Source organism: Ostrea edulis, chromosome 4 (assembly GCF_947568905.1).
Source record: "Ostrea edulis chromosome 4, xbOstEdul1.1, whole genome shotgun sequence".
Lineage (NCBI taxonomy): Eukaryota > Metazoa > Mollusca > Bivalvia > Ostreida > Ostreidae > Ostrea > Ostrea edulis.
The window spans coordinates 10,884,402-10,911,901 of record NC_079167.1 but is presented as its reverse complement, the minus strand read 5'-3'; the positions used below and the strand labels follow the sequence as shown (position 1 = coordinate 10,911,901).

The window sequence follows — 27,500 nt, the reverse complement described above, 5'->3', positions numbered from 1 at the left end:
AGGAGTATTGAAATATTCATTATAAAATTGTTATGAACTGATATTTTCGTCCAGTTGTCTTTGCAGCAAAACTAGCTTGCAGGTTGGAGAAAATCATGATAGAAAACCAGAAACCTCTCTGACTGGTTCATCATATATATATTTTTCAGAGCAGTGAGCTTCAGTTCCACAGCTCTGATATTCATTGCTATAATTCTGGGTTTTTTTTTGCCATATTTATATTTCACACTAGAGTATTCCAAAACCACAACCTCTAACAAGGCTCTCCAGCTTCCCTTCTCATCTGCAGACCAACCTAAATTTAATCAGTCGTTAAACCTATCTTTTGAGAAAATTTGAATGAAATACAAGCTGCAGTTTTTATTTGGTCTGGGTCCACAAGTAAACACATGTACAAAAATACTTATAATCACATACAGAAAGAGGACCTAAATGATGACTGCCTTGGAGGAGGTAAATATATATATATTGTTCCTCAGACTAACCTTGTATTTCTTGAGCCAAATACAGCAGGGCTGCTGATATAGTGTCATCTGCATCAGTTCTGTTGGACCTGGTTAATGCCTGTCGACAGAAAGAAGACAATCAAAAAAAGGACTTCACCCATAACTACTGTACCTTTGTGTGAATTGTGTCTTGCTCTTCTTTGACTGTGAAAGGTTTTGATATGATTTGGGAACTAGAATATCATACGTAACAGTGACCATTATTCATGGAGACTGACTCACCTGAACTGCAATTCCCGTCGTGTATGTGTCCCCAAAGCTACCATTCGTAAACATCGACATCAAGTAATTCTCTGCCCGGGTTATTGTGGGGTAATACATGGTATCGTTTAGACAGGATAATGCCATATGAACCAAGCTGGCCTCAACTATAATAAAAATTCCTATGTAGTGTGTATCTTTGTCTCACCATTGATCAAGATTGAGAGAAACCACTTTTTATTTTGAGCCCCTCCCACTATTGCTTGGTTTGGCCTATGTTAGCGTTGAATAAACAAGAGGACTAGCTTGTTGGATTGATACATTTCATTACAACCATATAGATGTATGCTCCAGCTTACCTACAGATGTAAAAGCAGAGTTATTCTGCAGCACGGTGATTTGGCTTGACATTTTCATTTCCTCAGAGACACACTTTGCTAAAACTAACATGGCTGTGGCATCACGGCGGGCACTGTAGAAATTATTGAATGCATTGTACTGGTTGTTCAGAATGGTCATCAGATTGTAACCATGGAAGTCTTTGGGGTCTATGCATGCTGCTCTCAGTGCGATGATATATTTTCCCAATAAAGACCTCCCCCATGTGATGTCATTGAGGGCTGGATTCCTGGAGATCAAGTTAATAGGAAGTTTTACTAAGGGATCTATTCGTAATTATGTTGAGTTATACTGGACAATTAAGTGCGTACATTAGTAGATTAATTGCTTTTGATTTACCTCATCAATGCAGAAAGGAGATCATATTCCACACTCTTGGACAAAGTGTTGAAGTCACAGTTGCCCGGGCGATACATCGACATTCGTCCCAGTCTAAGGCCTAGCATGGCGTCTGCATTCTGTTGGTTCATCCACCCCATTGCAGTCTTCTGGTTGTCTTTTAACCATTTCTCCCCATTACTAATGGCATATTCAGCACCTGTGTGACATTCATGTCTATAGAATGTGTTCCTGAGAATTCTCTCTCTTAATAACTGAAATCTGAAACATTTCCTTACTTGTTGGGTATTGTGGCTGGACCATTTCATAATCGCTGGTGTCACTGGGAGGGTTGGCTGTAATAGATTGTAAACGTATGTTTACCTATTCTGAAGCATTGTATATTGTTATATTTATATGTATGATTTGCCTACACTCGGATTTAAATCAATATGAGAGATTTGCAATTTTAGAAACCTACTCTGTAGCTTCTTAGTCCAGAATGTTGGGACAAACATTCTTCTCTATTTTCAGACTGGGGAGCTACAGTTCTTGGACTGGTTTTTGACTCAATATAAAGGAAATATAGGCCAGAAAGAAACCTTGATGTATGATCAATAACTACATGCACAAGCTGCACTTAAAGACTATATAGGAACCTTAGTATAGACATACCACACTTACAGACTATATAGAAACCTCAGTATAGACATACAACACTTACAGGTTATATAGGAACCTCAGTATAGACATACCTCACTCACAGACTATATAGGAACCTCAGTATAGACATACCACACTTACAGACTATATAGGAACCTCAGTATAGACATACCACACTTACAGGCTATATAGGAACCTCAGTATAGACATACCTCACTTACAGACTATATAGGAACCTCAGTATAGACATACCACACTTACAGACTATATAGGAACCTCAGTATAGACATACCACACTTACAGGCTATATATTGACCTCAATATAGACATACCACACTTACAGACTATATAGGGACCTCAGTATAGACATACCACACTTACAGACTATATAGTGACCTCAGTATAGACATACCACACTTACAGACTATATAGGAACCTCAGTATAGACATACCACACTTACAGGTTATATAGGGACCTCAGTATAGACGTACCACACTTACAGGCTATATAGGGACCTCAGTATAGACATACCTCACTTACAGACATTTACTGAACTCTATACTTATAGACAAGTTAGATAAACATTTACTGAACTCTATTCTTATAGGCAAGTTAGATAAACATTTACTGAACTCTATACTTATAGGCAAGTTGAATAAACATTTACTGAACTCTATACTTATAGGCAAGTTAAATAAACATTTACTGAACTCTATACTTATAGGCAAGTTAAATAAACATTTACTGAACTCTATACTTATAGGCAAGTTAGATAAACATTTACTGAACTCTACACTTATAGGCAAGTTAAATAAACATTTACTGAACTCTATACTTATAGGCAAGTTGATTAAACATTTACTGAACTCTATACTTGTACACAAGATAGGATAAACATTTACTGAACTCTCTACTGACAAATGTATAGGCAAGTTGATTCATTTTAAAACATTTTACACTCATAAGCTAGATATCATCAACATGCACCAAACATGCCATATTTACAGCCTAGAAATCAGTAACATTAACCAATCATGCTTTACTTACAGGCAACAATCATCAACATTTATTGAATATGCTCTCCTTGCATTTACTGGGCATGACTAATTAAGATTTACTGAACTTGTTCAATAAGCTAAGTATCACCAAAAGTTCAGAACATGATATGCCAACATTTGCTGAATGTGCTATATTTACAGGCTAGACATCCTAAATATTTATTGAACATGCTATACTTACAAGCTAGATAGGAAATGAGAGCTATGATTAAACCCAGGCATGCTACCACCATCACAATGAGGCAGAACCTTTCCATGTTCCGTCTGCTTCCTTTCCTCTGTATCAAATCTGAAATGTAATCGCATGCCTTTATAATTACGAATTTGGAACTAGTAGATGCAGCTATGGAAGAAATCAAGGAAGAGGACGGAAAAGAATGCCGAGGAAGGATTGGAGAGTTTACCTTCGCTGTCCTTCACCATTTTGGAAGATCCCTGCAAAAGAAGAAAAGAGAGAGCTATATGATTGCATAATGACTGATTGCATATGGAGCTTCAAATTAACATAAAACTCAAATAATTAAAGATTTCTTTAAATTCTTTAAAGATGTCTTTGATTATTTGAAGATATTACCCATTTATTGGATTTGCACAGCAAATCATTTAAAAATGTCTTCAAATGATTAATGGCATCTTCAATTCTGAATTATTGTGCACATTTTAAAATGGAATTGTTAATAGCATTAATTATTCTTCTGAATTTATAAGCACTATATGAATGAATTGTTGCTCTCTTCAAATGAATTGATGGTATCAACAATTGAATTGGGGTACACTACAATTCAACTGAAGAGAGCAAGAATTCAATTAATGCGCATAATAATTGAATTACTGCTCTCTTAATTGAAATCTAGTGTACATTGACGCATGCAAGAATTGAATTATTGTTCTTTTCAACTGAATTAATGATATCATAATTCTTTTTATAATAGCAACCATCTAATGAGCGATAATTCAAATGAATTAAAGAGATCATCGAATCATTTATACCATACTCCAAATTAGATTTTGCGAGCAATAATTCCACAACATTGATGCACGCATCAATTGAGTTGATGAGAGCAATTATTGAATTGATGCGTGCATCAAATCAATCATTGACCTTATCATTTAAATTAATGCATGCATCAAATCATTTATTGTTGTCATCAATTGAATTAATGTGCGCATCAAATCAATTATTGTTCTCATCAATTGAATTGATGCGCAAAATTAAATTATTGCGTGCAATAAATTGAATTGATGAGAGCAATAATTGATTTGATGCGCGCATGGATTCAACTACTGGGCGCAAAATTTGATCTGATGATATCTTCAAATAATTAAAGATACCTTCAGTTAAATGAGTTTATGTTAATTTGGCACTCCATAGTTGCATGTATTAAATCAGTTGATGGACCTTTGGTCCAATGTAGGAAATAGACCGAGAACGAGCGTTGTTTTCTGTGGTGTGGCAAATTACATTCTCGAGAATTGGGAATTACAGGTAAAAGACTCATCCCAATTTAACAGTTTACAACTGGATAAGAAAAAAAAGATGAAAACAACTTTTTGCTAAAGTGATATTGTGAAATACATCTTAACCCAACCCCCCTCACCCTGAAGGAGAAAAATGTGGATTTATTCAGTGCTTCACAATAGGCACTCGTAACCTTGCCTAATGGATACAACCTTGTAAAGTCGTGAGAAAGGCATTTTAAAAGAACACAGGTAACTGGATTCATCAGGCATTCATAGCGAATATAAATACATGTATTCAGGTAAAATCGGAGTTGAATAAATGGGGAAAAACTTTATCTTTACCCATTGTTTGCATGTACACCTAGAACACGACAATTTCTATTTTTTTGTTTCAACATATGTAAGTAATCCTTAAATCCGTTTAACTTGTCACCTTAGAAGTCCTAACTTTGGCACGACCCTGCCCTGACTGATTTAAAAACGTTTATTTCCTCCTTTCTATAGCTGTCCACCAATGTACATGTATATATATCACGTTATACCCAAATAAAAATCTGTATAAAACTAACTAAATAAATAAAGTGAGATTTCCTACCTGAGTCTGCCTGAAGAAATGCCACGCCCGTTCTAGCCGTAACCGTATTTCTGTACAAAGTGCAAATACTGTATTCGTTATTTTTTAAAGGTGTTTGGTCTATACCCACCGAAAATCACTGGAACGTAACATGAATTTAAACTTCACTTTGTGTGCAGACCGGTATCCTGAGGTAGTTGTGCATATCGGGTACCAGGGCATCACAATTCAAGTTTTTTATTCAATATAAAAAAATGTATGAAAAGATCGATTTTTTAAAAATTGTATTTGACGAATTACCCCCACTCCCCCAACAGGTATACATAGCACCATTTTGAATCCCCCCCCCCCCCTCCGAATATATTTAGTGTACATACTAGTAAGTGCTTTAAAATAAATTTGTTTAGACGAAAGAAGAAAAAACTACAAAGTAAGTACAATTATACACAAATGAGGATCTGTCTAGCATATCCTCCAATCCTGTTCCAATGTCAAAACTTGAAGTATACATCACATACTGTTTATAAGATATCCATGATTTCGAAAGCAGTCTATGCCCCAGGATCACATAACTCTTAAGTTGTACAGCTATTACATGTATAACTACACGTAGATAAACAGGTCCAAAATAATATGGCTGTATCATTCATAGCGTGCTACACCTGTATTCACTTCAGAAATAAATTTCATTTTTGAAAATTCATGAGGGCATGAATTGCGACGCTTTCCGCCAGCGTACAGGTCTATGAAGCGCACTTCCTGAAAAGTATACTGGCGTGAAGCGTTCCTGTTCACACCTTCATGTATTATAAATTTTTATATTTACATTTACTTTCATTTTTTCCCGGAATCCCAGCCGTTAAGTTAGTCATATAATATTTATCTAAGATTCACACGCACGATGTTCACATTCATGGAGAAATGGATCATTTCAGTTGGTAGAGATATAAAAGCAAAACATCGGAAATGTACACTGTAGATATAGACGTCTGCTTTCTGATACCGACCTCGAAAAACAAATACGGGAAAAGAAACCTGTGATTTGTACTCATCTCGGTTGAGATTCGGCTCGGTTGAATATTTGGACTGACGCCTTCATCGGTGAAATATTCAGCCGAGTCGAATCTTAGCCGAGATAAGATTTGTACATGTGAGCAAACTATTTTCGCAAGCCAAGAGTTTTCGGTCCCCTTCGCTTCTTGCAAACATGCGAACACTCGTGCAGTAATTCCCTGCCCTTGTACTTTGAATGATCTGATGCTTAGTTACCCTAATGTGAAAGAATTTTTAAATTCGTGAATGTAATTTTTTGAAAAACATTATCACTTTGAAAAGCCCAAATCTCTCAAAACCATAACACAACCATCTTCGCAAGCCAAGTGTCCGATTCGCTTACTCTGAGAGTAAGCGAATCGGACACTTGGCTTGCGAAGATGTAACACAATATCATTATCAATATGTGGATGGGAGAGGGGATAGTAGACCCCTCCTCCCCCGTTCCACGATTCTTCGTATGTTTTATTGTAATATAATTTAACATGGATCGAGCTTACGTTCTAAAAACTTTAACCGCCCTCTCCCTATAAGCATGGTAATAGCATAAATACATGTATTTCATAATATACAAATGATTGTTTTACAGTCCAGCGATGTAAAAGAACTTCAATACCCAATATGTAATTTTTATTTGAATGCTTGTAGATAATGTATGACCAGCATAAAATCATTCGTGTAAAACAGTAGCATACAAATGAATTCTTCCCGTCTCACTCAATCGTCGTAGTCGGCCTCCTTCCGTCTTGAGAGACGTTAGCTGCACCAGGTTGTGTCAGATCTGGTGGCTGTGAAGGCCAATGTGGGAGTGACAGTCTTTGCTGCAAAGGCTACAGGCGTGGATTGTCACCGTCTGACCTGTGAAGCTGGACTTGCGGGTGGGTCTCTTCTTCAGGCATGCAGTCGATGCACTTCTGCTCAGCTTGCTTGGTGCCGCTCTGCACAGTGACCCTTTAAGAGTCCCGGGATCTTGCGAGGCTTTCCCACAACTGCGTGTCGATTCCATCACTCTTCATGTCCCTTTTGCAGGTGTCTTTGAAGCGCAGTCTGGGGAGGCCTTGGGGTCTGGACACCCCCCCCCCCGAGTGCTCCCCATATAGCAGATCCTTAGGCATCCGGCCATCCTTTATTCTGCAGACGTGGCCTAGCCAGCGGAGGCGATGCTGACTCAGGAGGCTGTAGATGGTGGCATCTTAGTATTCACCTTCAGGTTGTTGTTGGCCCACACTCTCTTGTGTAGCTTTGACATCACCACGGCTGCTTTGGCGATCCTGGAGTTGATCTCTGGCTCTAGAGAGAGGTTTGCACTGATAGTGGACCCCAAGTACTGAAGTGAATTATACTTGAAATGTCACCAATATATATGCTCAGGGGTGGAGTCTGTTCTCTGTCCCATCACTTTAGTCTTTTTTATGCTGATTGTGAGACCAAATTCATCGCACGCCAGAGCGAAGCGGTCAATCAACCTTTGGAGTGCTTCTTCAGTGTGCGTTGCCAAGGCATCATCGTCGGCAAAGAGGGCCTTCCTGATGGTGACATGTCTGTTCTTGGTCTTGGCACACATCCTGACCTTGGTGTGGTGCATTTTGCGTGGGATGAGGTGGATCCTGGAGCGGGCTAGGATGTGGTCCGTATCGCAATCAGCACTATGCATGCTTCTGGTGTTCTTCACATTGTTCCGGTCCCTCCTCCTGGTCAGTATCATGTCGAGCTGATGACAATGCTTAGCTCTTAGACGGCGGCATGACACTTTGTGTCTATATTTGTGCTGGAAGGCGTTTGTCACAGCCAGGTTGTTATAGGAGCACAGCTTAAGAAGCCCAATCCCATAATGTCCGATGATTGAAGGCCAGCTACAAAGTCCGCACCAACTCTTGCGTTGAAGTCCCCCATGATGAAGAGTGCTTCTTTGTTGGGTATGGTACGGACGATAAAGTCAAGGGCATCATAGAACTGGTCTTTCTCTTCTACAGTGGAGCTCAGAGTTGGGGCATTGGCGCATACAAAATTGACTGCATCCGCACCTGTAGCCATCTGCAGGATCAGGAATCTCTCTATCCCCCCTTTTGGAGGTTCTATACTGGACAGCAGGTAGTTCTTCACTGTGAAACCCACGCCGTGAATCCTGGGTTCGCCTGCCTTCTTCCCCTGCCAGAAGAACGGGTAGTTTCGTTCACGCAGGGATCCGTCATCTGCCAGTCTCGCTTCTTGTAGTGCAGCTACATCGATGCAGAGACGGGGGAACTATCTGTCAATGACGGCGGCCTTCCGTAGGTCATCCATGGCCTACGTGTCACTATTGAAACAGGGACATAGGGATCTCACGTTCCAGCTGGTAATTCGAAGAGCTGGAGTCTTCTACTGATATTTTTGTTGTTTGCCTGATGCTGGGTTTTACAACCTGCCTGTCGATTTTGTCTAAGTTCCATGCACTCAATGAAGCGAGCAAGTTGTGGCGGGGTAGTACCTAACTGCCCAAGGACTGCCCAGGTAAGGCGGGCGGTAACTACCCAATAGAATCTGAAAATTCCTACCACCATCAGGAGCAACCCCTAGCGCCCGGCTCTACGCCAAACGAGCCTGGGCTTATCACTGTTAACTGCTGCTCCCCGTGTTGTGCCTACGCTGGTATAGCGAAGCTGGAGTGACCTCTCCAGGTGCAGACCTGGGCACGTGATATAGAGATCCTGAAGTGCCCAGTCGCTAGGACCCCCCTCTCGGCGTTGCTGGCAAGGTCCGACGGATAGGCTAGCCGATACAGTCGGTGTCATCGCAGCTGTAGGAGTTGCCAGATAGTGTAGTAGTGCTTAACCAACCGCCTAAGAGGCTTCACTTCTGATTTTCTGTTGGGGTTGACTGCCCTAGCCCTGAACTCTCCCGATCCATCCACGAAGCAGTGGAGCTATTTGACCCATAGCTGGGGTCTGGATTGTGGGCACCAGGGCACTCTATACATAGGCATATACCATGACATTTTGAGTACTATTTTTCAAAATAAAATAAATTCCCAGACAACTCAGCATTTCGTTACACCACAATTCCATTTCGTTATTTTGGGGTGAGGGCTCCCAATTAACATACCTCAAATAACTAAAGATAGATCTAATTATTTGAAGATATCATAAATTCAATTATTGCGCTCAGTAATTGAACTGAGGTGCACATAAAATCCTCCTAGGCACAAGATCCCACCTCTGGTATATATCCAGGGGTCCGTGTATGCCCAACTCTGTAGATCTACCGGTATTTTGTATTCCTTAAAGGAGTTATGAGATTGATCACTGTTCGTTATCTTAACCTTTCATCAATTATTAGTATTCATCAATTGAAATGATGTGCGCATGAAATCAATCATTGCTCACATCGAATGAATTGATGCGTACATCAACGTGGTGTAGTTATTGCTCGCAAACATTAATCTATATTGGAGCTCGGTATATATGGTATCTTTAATTCAATTGAATGATTGTTCATTGTTTAACGTCTCCTCAAGTCGTTGAAAATGCATGGAAGCCTAATGTGTTAATGTTCCCAAATGGCAATAGATGTTCATCGCATTCCAAAATGAAAGGACAGTCGCAAATATAAAATCTAAAAATTAATTTTGTGGGAACGAATATTCAGAGGAAGTCTAACCCACCTGTCCTAAACTATTCTCTTTAGAAAAGTGGAAAGGCATAGCCTACATCCACTTCTCTTTGCAAACCTTTATGTCTTCAAATGGTCTTGATTCTGGAAAATGAGTAAATTATGCCGGAACCGATGACGTTTCATACTTCGACCGACGTTTCGACTCAAATATGGCTGGATTTACTTAACAAACACGTTATTTCCACAACTTTAACATGAATGCAACTGACATAAAGAAACTAACACTTACTTGCTATTAACTGTGGATGTAGGCTATGCCTGTCCACTTCTCTAAAGAGAATAGTCCTAAACCAGTCACCGCAGAGGTTCAAGCTTCCGGATAAATAATATTTTTATCGATGAATCTGATTAAAATGATAAACATTTGATAACATTTCTTTTACGTCCCATTGGATATTTCTCACTCATATACAGACGTCATCAGCTGTAGGTGAAGTGCCACAAATTTAGACCCATGTATGGCGCTCAGGGCTGTAGCGGTGGGGGTTCTTTAACGTGCCAACGCCTGTCGTGACACGGAGCCTTGGTTCGTATGGCTCATCCGGAAGAACCTTCTAAATACCGAGTGTTTGGCGAAGGAACAATTGCTACATCTATCAATGTTTACGCTTTAGGTTTGACACAACCAATGCCCGAGCGAGGCTTCAACCCACAACCTCTCGGTCACGACTGAGTCAATGCGACCGGTGTTGTATAGTAGCCTTTCATCCTAGCCATCCCCCCGGAAATGGATGTATAGTATAGTAGATCGGAAATGTGGCTATATAGTAGGATCCCCTTTTTTATAACCAGGTACCCCCGTAAACCCTATTATATAGTAGAACCCACCCCCCCTCCTCTTTTTATTCCGGTTATGTATACGGCGGACCATTCCCATATATATTCTTTCCATTCTGAAATTAATTCTTTTCTGGCTATTTATTTCTTTTATATCCTATATGCTACATGGAGAGTTGATTTCTGAATTCCCTTGATTGGATTTTTGGGGACATATTATTATCCAACGAACATCATTTCATTCAGTTGAATGTCATGTAAAACAATCATATACATGTACATGTATTTAGAATGTAAAATCGGAACATTTATTGTTGTAAAGTAGCGTCTATATATAGACAACTCAGAATTTGTTAGATAAACAGATTTGTAGTATTTATCGTACAAGGAATCAAAATTGTCTCTTTCCATTTGATTAGCACTATAACTTTTCATACAGAGAGTGGAGTAAAATTTAGATTCTAAAACTCTGTTGATTGCCTACCCCGGATTCCAAATTGCCTCTACTAAGGAATCAACTCGTTAGACATGATTCTTAATACCTCATTTGGAGAAAGTAAAGATTTTTCTTCTCTAGAACCACTGGGCCAATTTCAACCAAACTTGGCACAAAGCCACCTTGGGTAAAGGGGATTCAAGCTGTCAAATGCATGACGCAATAACCAAAATATATCATATATAAAAATATTTGCAGCTATTCCATATTCAACCCAAAATAACTTGTTTTTATCAATTCATTCTAATTAATTTCTGGAAACCCAAAATGAATCACTTCTATATTTTACCCACTGCCATTCCGGGGAGAACTTGTTGTAAAAACTTCGTATAAATCGTAATTTAATGTTTAATAATGAATAAAAATGAGACGTATTGATTACAGTTATCAACACTTATATCTATATATATTTTTAAAATCTTTTATTCAGAACTGTTATACATGTTATTACTCTATCGAAACAATAATTAATAATTAAACAAACAAAACGATTTCTCATTTCCCCATGCATACTTTCTAACACAACCACAAATAGATCTAGTGATTGATAATAATGATTCTCGATATATAATATGCGGTCTACTATACATGTACTTGCTGGATATTACAAAATATTTCTATCTATGTATGTAATGATTGAATGCATAATTTGTTTGTGTTATGGGGGATATGAAAACATTGGGAGGTTAATATTTTAAAAAAACCACCAAACAAATCCAAACTGCTTTCATACATATATCCATAATTTCATAATATTTGTTAACTAATTTTGATGATGAAAGAGTTCAATTCATAGGATAATCAGATACTGACAATAGCTTTAACGAATTATATAACTGTCCTAAAACATGAAAGAAAATACAAGTATTGAAAGGGGAAAAAAAGGATTCTAACATAATATTTATTTTTCGTTATTTGTATGAATGAAATGAACTATATGTATATTTATTCTATAAAAGTTCTCTGAAAACAAATGTGTGTAAAACATTCTGAGCATTTTCTAATCAAAGGCAGTTGTGTTTGACATTTAGGAACTTGTTGTAGCACTGGTGCATGAAAAAGACGAGCATGCATGTTTTTCCTGACAGGAAAAGATGTGTACAGATTACACTGTGTCCATAGCCTCGAAGTCGCACGGATACCTTGCGTCATAGTAACTGTCCAATGTCGTCACCACGTGACTGAAGGTCGGTCTGTCCTTGGGGTTAGATTCCCAACAATGCTCCATTAATATCCCATTGCTGAAAATCATAAAGTACATGTATCATTACCCCCTCTGCAATGAGTCGTTTATGTTGTAGCAGGTACATTATCTTCTATATACTTACGTTTCGGGACAGAATTCAGGGGTACTCATTCTATAGCCGTTTTTCACTCTCATTGGGATAGTTTTAGCATCAATTCCTGGGTATGGATTCTGTCCTGTAAATAAATCAACAAAGAAAAAATTATATAATCTATACAAAACTAGATTCCTCACTATCGACCAATATGCGTAGCAACCTTACCAGTGCTAAATATTTCCCAGATTACAACCCCAAATGCCCAAACATCACTCATAGAAGTACAGTTTTTCATAGACTCGTAACACTCTGGAGCTAGCCATTTAATCGGTCTTCTCTCCTGAAAAAGAAGATATTTCAGAAAAACAGCATTCATTCTAAGTACTGTCATTGTACAGCAGCACTGTCATAAAGACATAAAATGCGGATGTAGTCATGTTGTCACGTGTGAGTCATGTTGTCACGTGTAAGTCATGCTGTCACGTGTAAGTTATGTTATCACGTGTTAGCTAATATTGACAACTAGAACCTTGGCTGCGACCTTGTTCACTTCATTTTTCCCTTCCTCTGGAGTGGGTCCGAATCCTGCTACCCTAGGAACGAGGCGGGAGGTCAGAAGGATGTTTCTTGTCGCCAATCGTCTATGAACAATCTAAATTTAAATTCAAAATGCTTTTACATCGTTAAAGACTATACACATAATATTCATTTTTCGTCAAAAACTACCTTACATCAAGGAACTGCACTACGCTGCAAGTCTCTTGAAGATAATCTGATGTACTTTTCCCAAATACACGCATTTGAATGTAGACCGATTTTCCACCTACCTCCTTCTGTTCCAGAGCCTCCATCCCTTTTGCAATACCGTGAACCATTTTACAGAAGTCTGTTATAAGTTCGTCGGTGACCTTATTTCTGTGGTCTATCAGCCATTCCCGCAGCTGTCCAAGCTCACAATACTCCAGCAGCATGTATGGACCAACTATAGAGCATATAATTTCTGTCATTGTAAACAGCCCAATGTTTTTAACATAAATGATCGTTTCTTCAAGAAATACATCTATGTTTATTTAGATGGATTTGCTGTTGTTGATTGTTTTCAGAATTTCTTTCTATTATTTTCTAAAAGCACCCATTGATATACGACACACTGTTTTGACACTTACAGATGGGGTGGTTGAGGACTGATCCAAGGAAATGTATGATGTTCTCATGTGGTGGGACCTCAGTGGCGAAGAAACTGATTTTGGCCTGCAGAACAAGGCGGTCTTCCTGGGTGTAGTCCTCTGTAATGAACAATAGCTTCCATACAAGTTAAACGTCAGAAAATAGTTCACATGTACATCATTCAATCTGACATTACAAACAGTCTCCCTAAATCTATATATGCTATGCTTTACTGTGGTAGTTTTGCTCGCTGTTTTCTCGAGTGTATCATACCAAGTTGGATATATAAAATAGTGTTACTCATCAGATTCTCAAAGTTCACCTATTTACATGAAATGTACATTTTGCAGTCCATGCGAATTATACTGTAGAATTGATGCACCAAATGGACGAAACACATGTCCGTTTCTATAACTCCGCTAAATGCTTTGAAATAGAGAAAAGTAATCGATAGTTATTGCAACCTTTCAAGATTTTGGCAATAGCGGTATCTTTTTGGCACAGTTCCGCTAGATAGATATCAGCGAAGTCTCCCGATTTAAGTTTCCCCTTTAGTGATATATCATCGAAAGTGTACAACCATCCTTCGTTCTCGGAGAACACCATTTGACCAAAGTCGTAGATATCTTCGTCTTGAAAACGCCCACTGTAAAACCCAGTCTGAAATCAACCAATGAAATAAAAGACAGTGAGACCAATGAAATTCCATTAAAAGTTATAGCATATTGATATTTGAAACAACACATCGCCATAAAGGACTAGTTGCGAGAATAAGTATTTCTGGACCAGAAAAGGACTCGGTTCATTAACAGGTATTTCTGGCCCTGCAATATTGAAACATATTTTAATGACTTTATTATAAGTTTCGGTTAGTTCCATGTTGAAAAAGTCAAATTAAAAATTAAGTTTTGTATATTTTTAAAAATCTCATTCCTAGTTTGGAATATGGCATAATAAAGATTTTTTCCCCAGATTGCTTGAAACATGTCACGTTTCAAGCATTTTAACGCATATAACCCATGCATCGCAAAAAAAAAAAGTCTCGTATATAGCATCATTAAAATCCAAAATTTGATTAACATATCTCAATTTCATTGCGGTCGAACATGGCGCTGCTTTGAGAAACATTGAGTTTTTGCCAGTTGACAGAAAATGAAGTGAAATGCACAAAATTATGACGTCAAACATACTAAATTCATAATTCCTTACTAAAAATATTAGTTTTGTCTATCTCACCTACTTATCAGATTTTTGATGATAGCTTTTCCTTTAAAATTGTGATATTTTTAATTTTTGCTTGAAAATTGTCAAAAACGTCACCAGTATGATCTTTCACCAGATCAGTTGAAAGATAGCCGAGGAAACTGTACTTGTTTATCAAATTAGGAGTGCATTAAACTTTTAGTGTTGTTTTCTTTAAACTTGGCACACAACTATTTAAGGAGTCTTGATCCTGACAATCTTATTCCAGGTTAAGGAAAGAGTTTGCGGAGGACAACGTAAATAATATTTGACTGTTACAGCTAAATCTCTCTCTTTCCAAAGAAGTTTCTTTCTATGAGGGTAATGCTACTGACTTTGTAATGTACGAAAATTATTCATCTGTTAAATTCTTAAGTCCCTAATGATACTAGTAAGTTTTAATATATTGGTCTTTTTCAGATGGAATAATAAAGAATTAAGATTTCTTTACGTGCCCGGTTTTACAGATTTTCCAACATTTCCTCGTTTTTTATTTAAAAGAGTTCTCTATCTGCCCGGCTTTATGGATTTTGCAATATGATGATAACAGCCGCTCTTATATTATTAGAACAATGAACCCCATAGATACTATGGTGTACTTTGAGAAAGAAATGTTTTAGTTAGAACGAAATTCAGAAGTCAGAGATAATAGCAATTGTTATTTGGGTTTTCACAGAGGGAATTAGTGCATGGTATGAAAAACAGAAAATCGGACTGCTATGATGAAATCCATGAGTATCCAAGAGAGTGTATATATACATTGTATGTATATATATATATATATATATATATATATATATATATATATATATATATATATGCTCCATAGCGAAATCGCCATGTACGCATGTGTTCGGTATACCAATTCACAAAGTTGATCGAAAACTTCATTTTGCAGGCAGTGATAATAACTGTAGAAGCACATTGAAGTATAATCTCAAACCTTTCGTTTTCCCATCATCATGGTCACTGGTCTTTTGAGATACATAGTCAATCGACGTTTTGTTTCTGCATTTAAGTGTCCATTTCTCCATAGCAGGACGAAGATCAGAATGATACCCAACAGGATGGCGATTACTGCAAATCGAATAATACCGGGTGCTGGGTTTGTTTTATTGATAAGAAACAGTTAAATCATGATATTGCCTCCTCGTTATGGATTAAGGCACGTTGACTACATTCTGATATTATCTAGGTACGTGTAGGCAATTGTTATATCAATATTTACTCTTATATTGTAAATCGGATTGTATATTCATCAATGATGTACCTGCGCTGACGGCAGCGATCATGGCCACCGGAATAGCAGTCGGTGTCTCCACGGTCCAGGTTTCCAATAACTGTTGTTTTACTCCCGTATTGTTTGAAACTACATCAATGCAGTATTCTTTTCCTGCCTCAAGATTGGACAAGGTATACTCCGTTTTATCCGTCGGGAGAGTGACTTCTTGTGGCGGTTTGGATTTATCACAATCAACATATACGAAAATAGTGATGTAAGATGCCTTGTAACATGATGGAACATTTTCCCATGTAAACCTGAAACCGTCCGCAAAAGACTCTCTGTTCAGATTTCGTATCCCATCACCTGAGGCAGATAAGAATAGAGAGTATATTGAATTCTGTTAAGTTGAAGTACTAAGACTATACATTCAAAGAATTTCATGATATCTTATACTGAGTATGTAGTCTGCTTTCAGGTATCGAACATCATTCCCATCTTTCATCTCTGTGAAACAGCGCTGTCCAACGACTGGGGAAATACTTTCCTAGTCACCTCATTCCTAACAAAGTTATGTACTTACCACCATCAATTCCATCAAAGGATGTCAAACTGCTTAACTAGAAGATAAATGTAAGAAAAATTACTTTGTAAGACATAATTTTCATAAGAATTGCATAACCATACATATGAAATACATGTAATAGTTATTCCTTTATGATACTGAAGATAAAATTATTGACAGTTCCCTATTTATTGATTTATTGGTGTTTTATGTCCGTCTGCGAATCTCTTACTACTCATATTGAGACATTACAAGCTTTATGTGAAGTGCCACAAAATTTGAGGGTTCTTTATCGCGCTAACACATATACCCTAGCACGGGACCTCGGACTTTAAGTTCTCATCAGAAATACCCGCTACTTTAACTATCAATGCACAGTGCTTGGCGAAGGAAATGTTGCTACCTATAGGACTCGAACCTATAGCCACTACAGAAACCACGAATATACCACGACAGTAAATTATTGGGTGACCAAAATGAAACACAATACCTCGTGATACGTAACATTCCACGCTAACATGGCCTGATTGAAGGCTTCGATTTCTAGAATGAAACTGGCATTGGACAAGAGAGGTTTACTGATAGCCAGCCAACAGTTGTCAAAATCAAACTCCATGTTCTTCTTGTAACACTCTCCCATGGGTAGACAGTAGCAGCCATCACTGGTGGAACAGTCAGATAGCTGTAACAGAGGAAGCGAACTGAAGGGTTATTCACTAAATGCACATTCATACTTAGAACCCTTTATCTAGTTGATTTGAAATGTAAATAAGCAAACCTGGACTGGGTTGTTGCGGAAGTATCCCTCTTTATAGATCTCGTTTTGTTTGTTTTTATCTTTCAGTCGCCACTGTACCAATCGGATCCCACTGTGGACGTCAGAAGCTGTTATTCTAACGCTATAAAAGCAAGAAAATAGTTATCCTGCAATGTTTTTATTGGGTATCAAACACACAAGACAAGAAAGGAGTACACTGTATATTGTAAATGATACCTGCTCGAATATTCGTGTGTTCTGTTGCCGACATTTTTTGTAAATATGGCGTCACTCGATGTAGGTGGCGAGGCGTCAAAATTCACCCGTCTAGAAGCAGTCCTCGTGTTGTTAGTTATATCGCGAGCCCTGATAGAGATATTCATGCTGTCGCCGTCTTTCCACTCGTGTTCAAGAGTGTATTTACCATGGGTGATATTTGCAATTTTAATCCACTGGTTTTCCATGTTTCCACTGTTAGTTGCAGACAAGCAAGGTCGTGTAGTGGTTCCCTGGCTTGTCGTCACAACAGTGGTAGAATAATCCGTTTCGTTGGGGTTTTCAGGGTATACTGTTGAAAGAAAGGTGTCGTTGGAATTTTCAGGGTATACTGTTGAAAGAAGGGTGTCATTGGAACTCTCAGTCCCAGTTGTTTGGACGGTGGCTTCCGTGGTTGTTACATCAGTTGTACTTGTTTCATTGAAGTGGTGTGTGTTATTACTTGTGGAAGAATTTGAATAAGCGATATAAGTATAATATACTTCAAATTCAGTTATACCGTTAACGTGTTTTACAGCTGACACTGTTCTCTTTCCATAGTGATCGTCATAATCATCCTTCACATCTTTTACTATTTCACTCTTCAATTCTTCGATGTTACCTCCTCTGAGTTGAATTGGAAACGGTTCGATGGGTAACAAGAGGTGGTTTTCTAAATGGAAGGAGTTGATGAAGTAATCGTTCCACGTGACTTGTACAGTTAAACATTCTGATTGCCAACTGTAATTGCTGAGTCCTTCTGCAGTGGACACGAAGAGATTGCTTTCTGCAGTAATTGAGATTGTAGAATTTGGGTCATATATAGCAATTTGTCTTGCAAACTCCGAGTTATTTGCTTTGTCTGTAACTTGTAAGATGAATGAGTAAATTCCTGAATCTGGTGGTGTGAACTCCGAGAAGGGAAGACTAGATATATTTCTCTCTTCGTGGTAGAACGGATCCATCGGTGCTTCTTCGGTCAATGTATCAGAATGCAGCTTTTTCTTTAATTTATGTACTTCTAGGGAGTATTTTTTAATTCCAGAAGGAATATCACGCCATCCATCAACATCGAATGTGAAGGGATCCTTTAAGTAGCAAATATTTATTTTAAAACCATTAGTTCCCTTAATGATGTACAAACCATGTGTTTGCAGATTCAACACAAATTATCAATTAATTTATATCATGAATTCATGGATGTTATAAAATGAACTTTGAACCATACAATACCTGTTGCAATCAAGTAAACTAAATTCAAACACATTCCTTGAATACAAATCTATACCGGGTATTTGAAAAGGCCATTACTTTCATGTCCCTGTTACAAAGTTATGAGTTTTGCGGTAGCGTATAATTATTATCTGTCATGGGACATTTTGTTTTTGGGTTTTATGGGTATTATTCCCATGTGGAAAATATCGTTACACAGTCATTTTTTCCCTTGTTTTGCAGAATTGAGCGTTACAATTTGAATATTTTTTACATTATGTAGTTATGTGTTTCTAAATCTGTGGAGTTTGTACTTTTTTTAAAAAACGGGCATATATTTTAGTCCTGGTTCTGTTCCAATACTTTATTCAGACTCTTACCTTACTTGCATCATTCGGTATTTTCATTGGTAATAACTGTGTTGTACAATTATTAGATTGCAAACAGTGCTTAGGCTTTGAAAAATCAAACATGATGTTAATGGATTTCTCAGACATCGCTCGGTGATATATTTCTCGCCTCACAAAGTGTGTCTGGTTCCACACATTTCTATAGCCACCGACTTCTGCAACTGCCAGTATCTTTAGACTGAAATATATTTAACATTTGTTGTCATGTAATAAGTTTTATACTTTATTTTATGACTAAAAAATTCCGAGCTTTCTGATTGGCTGAGATCTAACAAACTAGAAAACTCAGCATCGTGTCCCCCCCCCCCCCAAATGGACCAAAAACACGTGGGGATTTTCAAAGGATTCGATTGTTTATCTTTTTTATTGTCCAATGAAAACTTCTGTCTCTTATGGACTTAAGTTCTTGTTGTAAACAAAGATGGCCAATGATATATCATTTCGTAAGCTCTAATAGTTATGTTTTATGAATTCTTCAATCATAAGGTAAAAAACCTCGCATGTCTTATCACTTTTCACTAGGTCTTGCACTCTACCTGTAAACAATGATGGCAGACAACGTATTGTTTCATGGGCTGTTATAGCCAGTTTCCGTTATTAAAAGTTATCATGCTTATGATAAAGCAATCAATGGCATCTTCTCCGTCTACACGATGCTTAGCTACTCTTGAACTACTAATCAGAGACGCAAACAGATCTACTAGGCTCAGTGAATTTTCACTTCTCAAGTAGATAAGGCATCGTACTGACCTTAAACATATCAACAATTGTATAATATTGAATGGACTTACTTGTCCCCGTCTTCAATGATCCTGTTGAATTGATCGTATGAAATATTGCATTTCACGGGCTCATTGCTTGGTGAGGTATCATTGTAGGTGCCAGGACACGAGAGTGTCGTATTTAAACTTACATCAATCGCCTCTCCTACACAGAAAGTATTGAATATATTTTCATAGAAAAATGCATTTTGAATTCCTAGTGCAAATTCTACCCATGATCATATATGGTGGACTCTAGAGACATTTGTTTTTGAGAAATAAATACGTTTTTCTCTACACCAGGAGAACAAGTCAAAGGCTTAAAGTCCTGGTCTGCAAAGATACAGCGGGGGTGTTGCATCATTTACTAAAAAGAAGGAATTCACTGTAGCAGGATACGTATTTGTTAACATACCTACCCTTAGATAAGAGTCTTAAATCACGTTATTAATGAAAATAGTCATGATAGTGTCTAAGCAAATAATATAAAGAAACTAAATACAAAAGGACAGCATACAACGTGTGTGTGTGTGTATATATATATATATATATATATATATATATATATCAGAGATGGGGTAATCGTAATCAGTAATCGTAATTGATTACAATCGATTACATTTTTTTAAGTAATCGTAATCGTAATTGATTACATTTGTTTTTAAAGCAAAGTAATCGTAATCGTAATCAATTACTTTGGCAAAGTAATGGTAATTTATGATTACAATAATGATTACAATGATTACTTTATATTTATATTAAAATAATTATTTAATAGATAACAGTTAGAGCTTATGTATGTTATGTGTGCCATCATAAGATTTATCCATATCTATATGATATTATACTTACAGTATTTGCATGTATTCAATAGCAACTAAGGTCTAAATCTGTTTAAATTAAACTTAATAATCTGAACTAGTATACCCTGTATCATTTACTGTACATCTCATTGATCTCATTGATCTATTGTTACTTAATGAGTATGAGCTCACTCCTAATTAGTAGTTCACTATACTGTGCTCTATTGTTAATTAGCATCTTTCATCTTTTCTGTGGATTTGTTTATACTAATACTTCAAACATAGATCACTATGGAAAAATCCTTTGAAGATTAAGCAGTTCATCTGAGTAGATCTACCTTTCACTATAAATATTTAGCATGTAATCATGATTACTTTTCACAGTAATCGTAATTGTAATCAATTACTTTCAAAATATGTGTAATCGTAATCATAGATTTTCAAAGTAATCGTAATCGTAATCAATTACATTTACAATGTAATCGCCCCATCTCTGATATATATATATATATATTAATATTACGCAGAAGATATACAGAGAGAGAGAGAGAGAGAGAGAGAGAGAGAGAGAGAGAGAGAGAGAGAGAGGTAAATAGATAGATACCACCAGCTCGGCCTATTTTCGATTGGACGACTCTTGCGTATGCTGATACTATCCCAATGCCATGTTCGTGAATGTAAGATGGTGGATAGGGAATTTCGGGACTGAAAAGAGCCTCGAAATAAATCAAGAAGTAGTTATAATCCTTCCGGTCCACCCATATCGACTGGAAGTTGGAGAAAGCGTCTGCATTAAACTCGTACAGCTGACGTCCATCAGATCGCTTGACATTCATTAAGGTGGTGTTTAAACTGTTAATTTTTGCAGTTCGGGTTTTATCAACTGTAAAGTGAAGACAAAAGATCAGGTATGAGTACTCTCAACTGTAAATTGGACAAGAGAATAGTTCGGATGTTATCAACTGTGAAAGAAAAACAAAAGAATAGTTCGGATGTTATCAACTGTGAAAGAGAAACAAAAGAATAGTTCAGATGTTATCAACTGTGAAAGAGAAACAAAAGAATAGTTCAGATGTTATCAACTGTGAAAGAGAAACAAGAGAATAGTTCAGATGTTATCAACTGTGAAAGAGAAACAAGAGAATAGTTCGGGTGTTATCAAGAGTTTGTAAAAATGTTCATTGTTGAACTGATTTCGATTAACGCAAAACTTTCCTTGAAAAGAAGAAAACTATTGAAAATTTAAGTAGGGTTAAGAAAAGTTTTATCTTTTGAAACTTTACATAAGAATATACAATGTGTAAGTATCATGACTATAACCCAAAAGAATGCTGGAAACTATTTTCTACTTACATTGAAGACAGGCGTCCCCGCTGAAACCCCCATCACAGGAACAAGAGGTACCACTGCAGTTTCCAGGGAAACAGGGTTTTAAATGTGAACATGTCACGACTGAAACGCAGGAAAACATGGCGTTTTGAACATATTTTAAAAACACAAATATGAAAGGATATTAGGAAGTGGCCCATACCTATCCACTAATAATATTTTTCTCAATTTCAAATAATTTTTGCCATGGTTTCATTCTTCATATGTATTCTGTACGTAATTTCGAGGGAGTCAATTTGAATCAATTCATGTGACCCCCTGTAATTTCACCTTCCCGACTGAATCTGTAATTGCTTATTAGGTCAACCGATGAAAAACCCGGTACGCTCGCGGTGATGGCGGTTGCTAACATTCATGGTAAATACAAACTACAAGACCTTACGCAGAGGGACTACACCTATTACCGCTTTGCTTAAGCATTTTCAACACACAAAAAACAGAATGGTTCGCTAAACTCCCGAGAAAATATACCCATGAAAAGATTAAATAAAAACTCACTTTCTTGGCAAGAAGCTCCTCCCACGATACTGGGGCAAGAACAGGTGTTAGGAGACACACAGGTCCCTCCGTTAGCGCACGGAGGGTTGCATATGGCTAAAAATAGAACATGACATATTAAAGCTCATATGTAAAGTAAGTAAAATTAATGCAACGAAGAATTACAGAACTTGAATGCATTTATGGATAAACAATACATCACTAAACAAAATTTTATCCCTAAACAACAAAGTTTTGCCTTGGTTTGGAACCGTAAAGTAATAAGTATATAATTTAAATAAGCTAATAGATGTTGCCGCATATTTTAAAAATTTGAAGACTTATCAACTCTATTTTTAAAGTCCGAGTCACATATTCCCTCAGAACAGTTACATTCAATAATATCAGACACCCCTCAAACATAATAATTCATCAAAAAGTTTGGTTTGACTTTCATTCTTCTTAATGATAGTGCAGGGCTGCCCTGACACGCGCTTCACTTTCAGAGAGATGATTTTCTGACAAATGAGAGATATTGCTAACAAAAATTTAGATTTTCAAAAATAGTTTAAAGATGGAATAGATCCTACTTTCGAAGATATTTTATAAGAGCAAAATAACTTTTCCTTACAAATATAAACTGTGATGTGATTCAGAGAATATCGATCTTTAAGTAATAAATGTATTCATATTCTACAATTAAAATAAAAATAATCGAAGTTTGAGATTATTGATAATTTTCCCATTTTACCCAAGTGTTCATTTAATGCTGAATCGATCACATTCATATCAAACAAAGCGATAGGAATCATCTGATGGAATTTGTGCTCATCTGGAGTTCCTTCCAAATTGAATTCTACCTTGGAGTTTTTAACTTGATAAAGTTGTTTTAAGAACAAGGTACGATTGTCTATATAAAAAGGCCCAAAAATTTTCTCTCTATAAAATGTGCCTGGAACTAAACTTAATCAGGGTTTTAAGAAAGTAAAATATATGCCAGGTATACTATGTCAACAAAATCAGAATGATATTCCTAAATGGATAGCATTATGACATCACGAACAAGACATTTCCCGCCTTTTTCTCAAAATAAGCCTGAAAACTGTCAAATGTCATACAGATTATTGCTCAGGAAAAGATGTGCGCATTTGTCGAGCAAAATGAAAATTATATATATTGTGTATTATTTTAAGATGAAAAACATGCTTGAATATGAATTTGCTCGACGCATGCGCTGTATGTTTTCTGAAAGGAAAACCACATGAATTTGTGGATATGGCATTTTTGCAATTTTATGCCAACTTCAAGTTCTTGTCATTTGGCACAAATCATGTTGCTGATCAAATTGAGCGAATTTTGGGTTTGCTAATCTATTCCTTATTTGAATGCCAGGGTTTGAGCTCCAAGTGAAATCATCGATATTTTGGGCCAGATGACTTTAGAAACTGTACCTACTTCTTTGAAATTTTAAAAACAATAGAGTAACGTCTTTTCTAATAGCTGAGATGTTTTTAAAACAATATTTTATTCACAAAATGAATGGAATTGTGCAGCAGGCGCAACCTATTTTAGCCCTCTCCCTAAAACCTAAGACATTATTTGGGTTGCAGACCTAAACTTGCGTCAAGCAGCCAAGCAGTTGCTTATCCAGTCTTTCCAAATCGTTTGACCCCCCCCCCCCCTTAGTTAAATAATTTTTTTGAATTGTCATTTTTTGCCATTTTTGGATCTTCGACCCCCTTTTGGGGCGGAAAAGGTACAAACTTGGGTCGTAACCCCTTTAAAAAAAATTCTGGATCCGCCATTGTAAGCTGCAGTATGTTTTCATATTAATTGCAATATTATTGATGAATGTATTTGAATTTTATATCTAAAACAAATAATTAATCAGCAGATCTAAATTAGCGTTAACTAAAAACAATTTTGCTAGCCCATCCAAACATTTGGTTTCTAAATAATTAGATATACAGAAATTTTTTTAAAGCTCCAATTTTTTTCAAATGTAAGTTACTTCCCCAGACAATTGCATCGCTTGGGGTCGAATTTACTATTAAAGAGTACTCTTTATATAGTACATTCGACCTCAAGCGATGTAATTGCCTGTGGTTTCCTGTATTGTAATATCCTTGATCTGATGTTGTTATCAACGGAGGAAATAACAGATAAAGGTGGGTTTTTTTTTTATGTTTTACGTATATCATTTCGTCGAAACCAGTGCTATATATTATAGTTTGAGATTATAGTATTTATACAGAATTTGACATTTATCTGTTAGAATTTTCTCTAAGCAATGCAGGGAAAATGGGGGGTGTTGGGGGGTGTTACTGGAATGACATAATGAAATGGATGGCACAGATTTGGTATTAACATATCCCTTTAATAAATTGTTTAAAAAGTTTACAAAAAGTTTGACAAGTCGAATTAATCATCTGACAAGCATGGTAGAAATATGCCACCATACAATTAAGGAATTATTTTTTTAAATCCATGAGGGTATGAACTGCTACGCTTCCCGCCGTTCATACCCTCGTGAAGTTTACTTTTGTGTCTACGTACTGTATTTATCGGTATTCATACGCGCAATGTTTGTATTCATGAGAAAATGGCTATCATACAATTTGTACAAATATCCAAGGCAAAAATAATGGAAATGTGAATATTACAAATTGTGTATTATCTAATTTGAATCAAATTCCACATATCGCATAAGCAGTTTGAGAATTAATTTTCTTCTTCTTACCAAAGATGTAACCGTCTATTCCAACTATCACTGAAAAATCTGAAAGTGTTAACTTTGATAAAAGTATCCGGTCAATCCATACGTCTGTATAAGTCACTAAACACAGATGTGAGAAGTGTCTAATATTTTTGCGTGAAATTGTTGACGAGGAATCTTTAGCTCATCGTATGACCCAAAATCCATACTACCGGAATTGTAAACCAATACATACTACATGTACATAAACAACTATCAACAAATGGATTTGCGTGCTGCAACAAAAATATGTGCGATAAATCATTAAGTTCCATTGGTGATTTTCCCTGAAGTATTGTCTCCCCTTACGTGTTTCACAGTCACTTCCGACGTATCCCGGACAGCATACCGAGGTCCACTGGTATACAGTTATACGTCTGTATCCGTAGGAGTTGCTGTTAGGTAGAAAAAAAGTAAATTTACACGTACATAGACAAACTAGGTCTTATTCAATCAAGAAAATGACACATCTGTAGAATACATTGCAGCAAAACTCACCGTCACCCCGCGGATTGTCCGTATTGTAACCGTCACCACGCGGATTGTACGTATTGTAACCGTCACCACGCGGATTGTACGTATTGTAACCGTCACCAAGCGGATTGTATGTATTGTGGCAGAACTAAAAATATAACCGTCACCACGCGGATTGTACGTATTGTGGCAGAACTAACCGTCACCAAGCGGATTGTATGTATTGTGGCAGAACTAAAAATATAACCGTCACCACGCGGATTGTACGTATTGTGGCAGAATTAACCGTCACCACGCGGATTGTACGTATTGTAACTGTCACCACGCGGATTGTACGTATTGTGATAGAACTAACCGTCACCCCGCGGATTGTACGTATTGTGGCAGAATTAACCGTCACCACGCGGATTGTAAATATTGCGGTATAGTAGAAGCTACCGAAGGAAACTTACCACCACCACAAAAAGGTTGAAGAACAGTAATGTTGTGCAGCATAATAAAGGGTCTTCTTTGTACATTTCTTCCTGAAATTGTAAATATAACTCCTAACCATCACTATGTCTTTGAAATGAATGACTTCTTTTCAATACGTTACTGTAGGATTATTGATGAATACAGCGATATCTACAAATTGTAATGATAGCCATTTCCTCGTGAATATGTTGCAGTTGTAAACAATGAAAAATGAAATTGTAGTTCCATATATTCAAAAGAATATTTTTTTCATGCGCGATGTTTTTTCATTTCCTATTCTTATTTTCTTTTAAGTTTTGTACCCCTGATTAGGAAATTTTGTGCAATTTGTAGAAATAATCAAATGTATACAAAGGAACTATTTGATGTTGGTAGCTGTCTGAGGCTACTTCCTGGGGTGCACACACATGCACACACAAAAAACACGTGGATTCGAGGGTAGTCTTGTATGCGCGTAATTTTTTTCTTTCTCGAAAATGCCGCGTAGTCCGGTTTCGGCAGACGAGAATATTTCTGACTGCGTTATTTGGCATCAATTTTGCAGACTGATAATTTTTTTTCTTCTCTATAGTAATATATATTGAAAATGATTACCGTTACAGGATACCATAAGCCAGTAACAAATCTCTTACCCAGAGTTATCGTTCCTTACACTTACATGTGAGTGTAAGGAACGATAACTCTGCGTAGAGCTACACGCAGGCAAATGTTTGGGTTTTTTAAAAAATATATTCTCTGTCGTATTTGTCTTTACAACTAGCAAAGAAGCCACAATAGTTACCATGTGATATACCCACTACCATATATATTCTACATGTAGCTGCATATGTCAAGATGTAGGATTATGTTGGGCAAGTGCTTTGTGGTAATCACAAACCCTGTTTCGTAATTGTTGAAATATATTTCAAACAATTGAGGTCCTGACCCCTAAACCATATATATTCCTGCTGCACATATCAAGATGCATTGAGTATTATTATGGGCAAGGGCAGGAACCATCCCAACCCCCACTATAAGGCACCAGGTTTTTGTTTGTAATTTTTTTCAATCCATTTGCTCCTTAAGATAAAAAAGAAAATTTCGAAAACTTGCTACA

The 27,500-nt window shown here is 37.0% G+C and overlaps 2 protein-coding genes across 3 annotated transcripts in view; both read right to left on the bottom strand.

Annotated features, from left to right (window-relative positions):
• The window catches only part of LOC125669831 (cobalamin binding intrinsic factor-like), a 7,074-nt gene extending 1,745 nt beyond the window's left edge, over positions 1 to 5,329 (bottom strand). Inside the window, exons 1-8 of the mRNA XM_048904633.2 lie at positions 5,203 to 5,329; positions 3,551 to 3,581; positions 3,328 to 3,435; positions 1,724 to 1,780; positions 1,446 to 1,644; positions 1,067 to 1,335; positions 729 to 874; positions 486 to 564 (exon numbers count right to left, since the gene is read on the bottom strand). Coding sequence (XP_048760590.1) covers positions 486 to 564; positions 729 to 874; positions 1,067 to 1,335; positions 1,446 to 1,644; positions 1,724 to 1,780; positions 3,328 to 3,435; positions 3,551 to 3,569 — 877 coding nt within the window. The 5' untranslated portion in view covers positions 3,570 to 3,581; positions 5,203 to 5,329. The remainder of the gene's footprint in view (positions 1 to 485; positions 565 to 728; positions 875 to 1,066; positions 1,336 to 1,445; positions 1,645 to 1,723; positions 1,781 to 3,327; positions 3,436 to 3,550; positions 3,582 to 5,202) is intronic.
• Positions 5,330 to 11,563: 6,234 nt separating this feature from the next.
• The window catches only part of LOC125671274 (uncharacterized), a 27,336-nt gene continuing 11,399 nt past the window's right edge, over positions 11,564 to 27,500 (bottom strand). The window contains exons 2-21 of one of the 2 annotated variants that reach the window (XM_048906845.2): positions 26,383 to 26,454; positions 25,766 to 25,851; positions 22,723 to 22,818; positions 22,189 to 22,287; positions 21,440 to 21,718; positions 20,063 to 20,198; positions 19,242 to 19,449; positions 17,632 to 18,737; positions 17,416 to 17,536; positions 17,128 to 17,319; positions 16,656 to 16,692; positions 16,121 to 16,438; positions 15,794 to 15,927; positions 14,073 to 14,268; positions 13,608 to 13,727; positions 13,269 to 13,423; positions 12,971 to 13,093; positions 12,667 to 12,781; positions 12,487 to 12,580; positions 11,564 to 12,399 (exon numbers count right to left, since the gene is read on the bottom strand). In XM_048906845.2, the coding sequence (XP_048762802.2) occupies positions 12,264 to 12,399; positions 12,487 to 12,580; positions 12,667 to 12,781; positions 12,971 to 13,093; positions 13,269 to 13,423; positions 13,608 to 13,727; positions 14,073 to 14,268; positions 15,794 to 15,927; positions 16,121 to 16,438; positions 16,656 to 16,692; positions 17,128 to 17,319; positions 17,416 to 17,536; positions 17,632 to 18,737; positions 19,242 to 19,449; positions 20,063 to 20,198; positions 21,440 to 21,718; positions 22,189 to 22,287; positions 22,723 to 22,818; positions 25,766 to 25,851; positions 26,383 to 26,454 (3,823 nt within the window). In that variant the 3' untranslated portion in view covers positions 11,564 to 12,263. The remainder of the gene's footprint in view (positions 12,400 to 12,486; positions 12,581 to 12,666; positions 12,782 to 12,970; positions 13,094 to 13,268; positions 13,424 to 13,607; positions 13,728 to 14,072; positions 14,269 to 15,793; positions 15,928 to 16,120; positions 16,439 to 16,655; positions 16,693 to 17,127; positions 17,320 to 17,415; positions 17,537 to 17,631; positions 18,738 to 19,241; positions 19,450 to 20,062; positions 20,199 to 21,439; positions 21,719 to 22,188; positions 22,288 to 22,722; positions 22,819 to 25,765; positions 25,852 to 26,382; positions 26,455 to 27,500) is intronic. The other variant, XM_056161942.1, reaches the window with a different exon arrangement.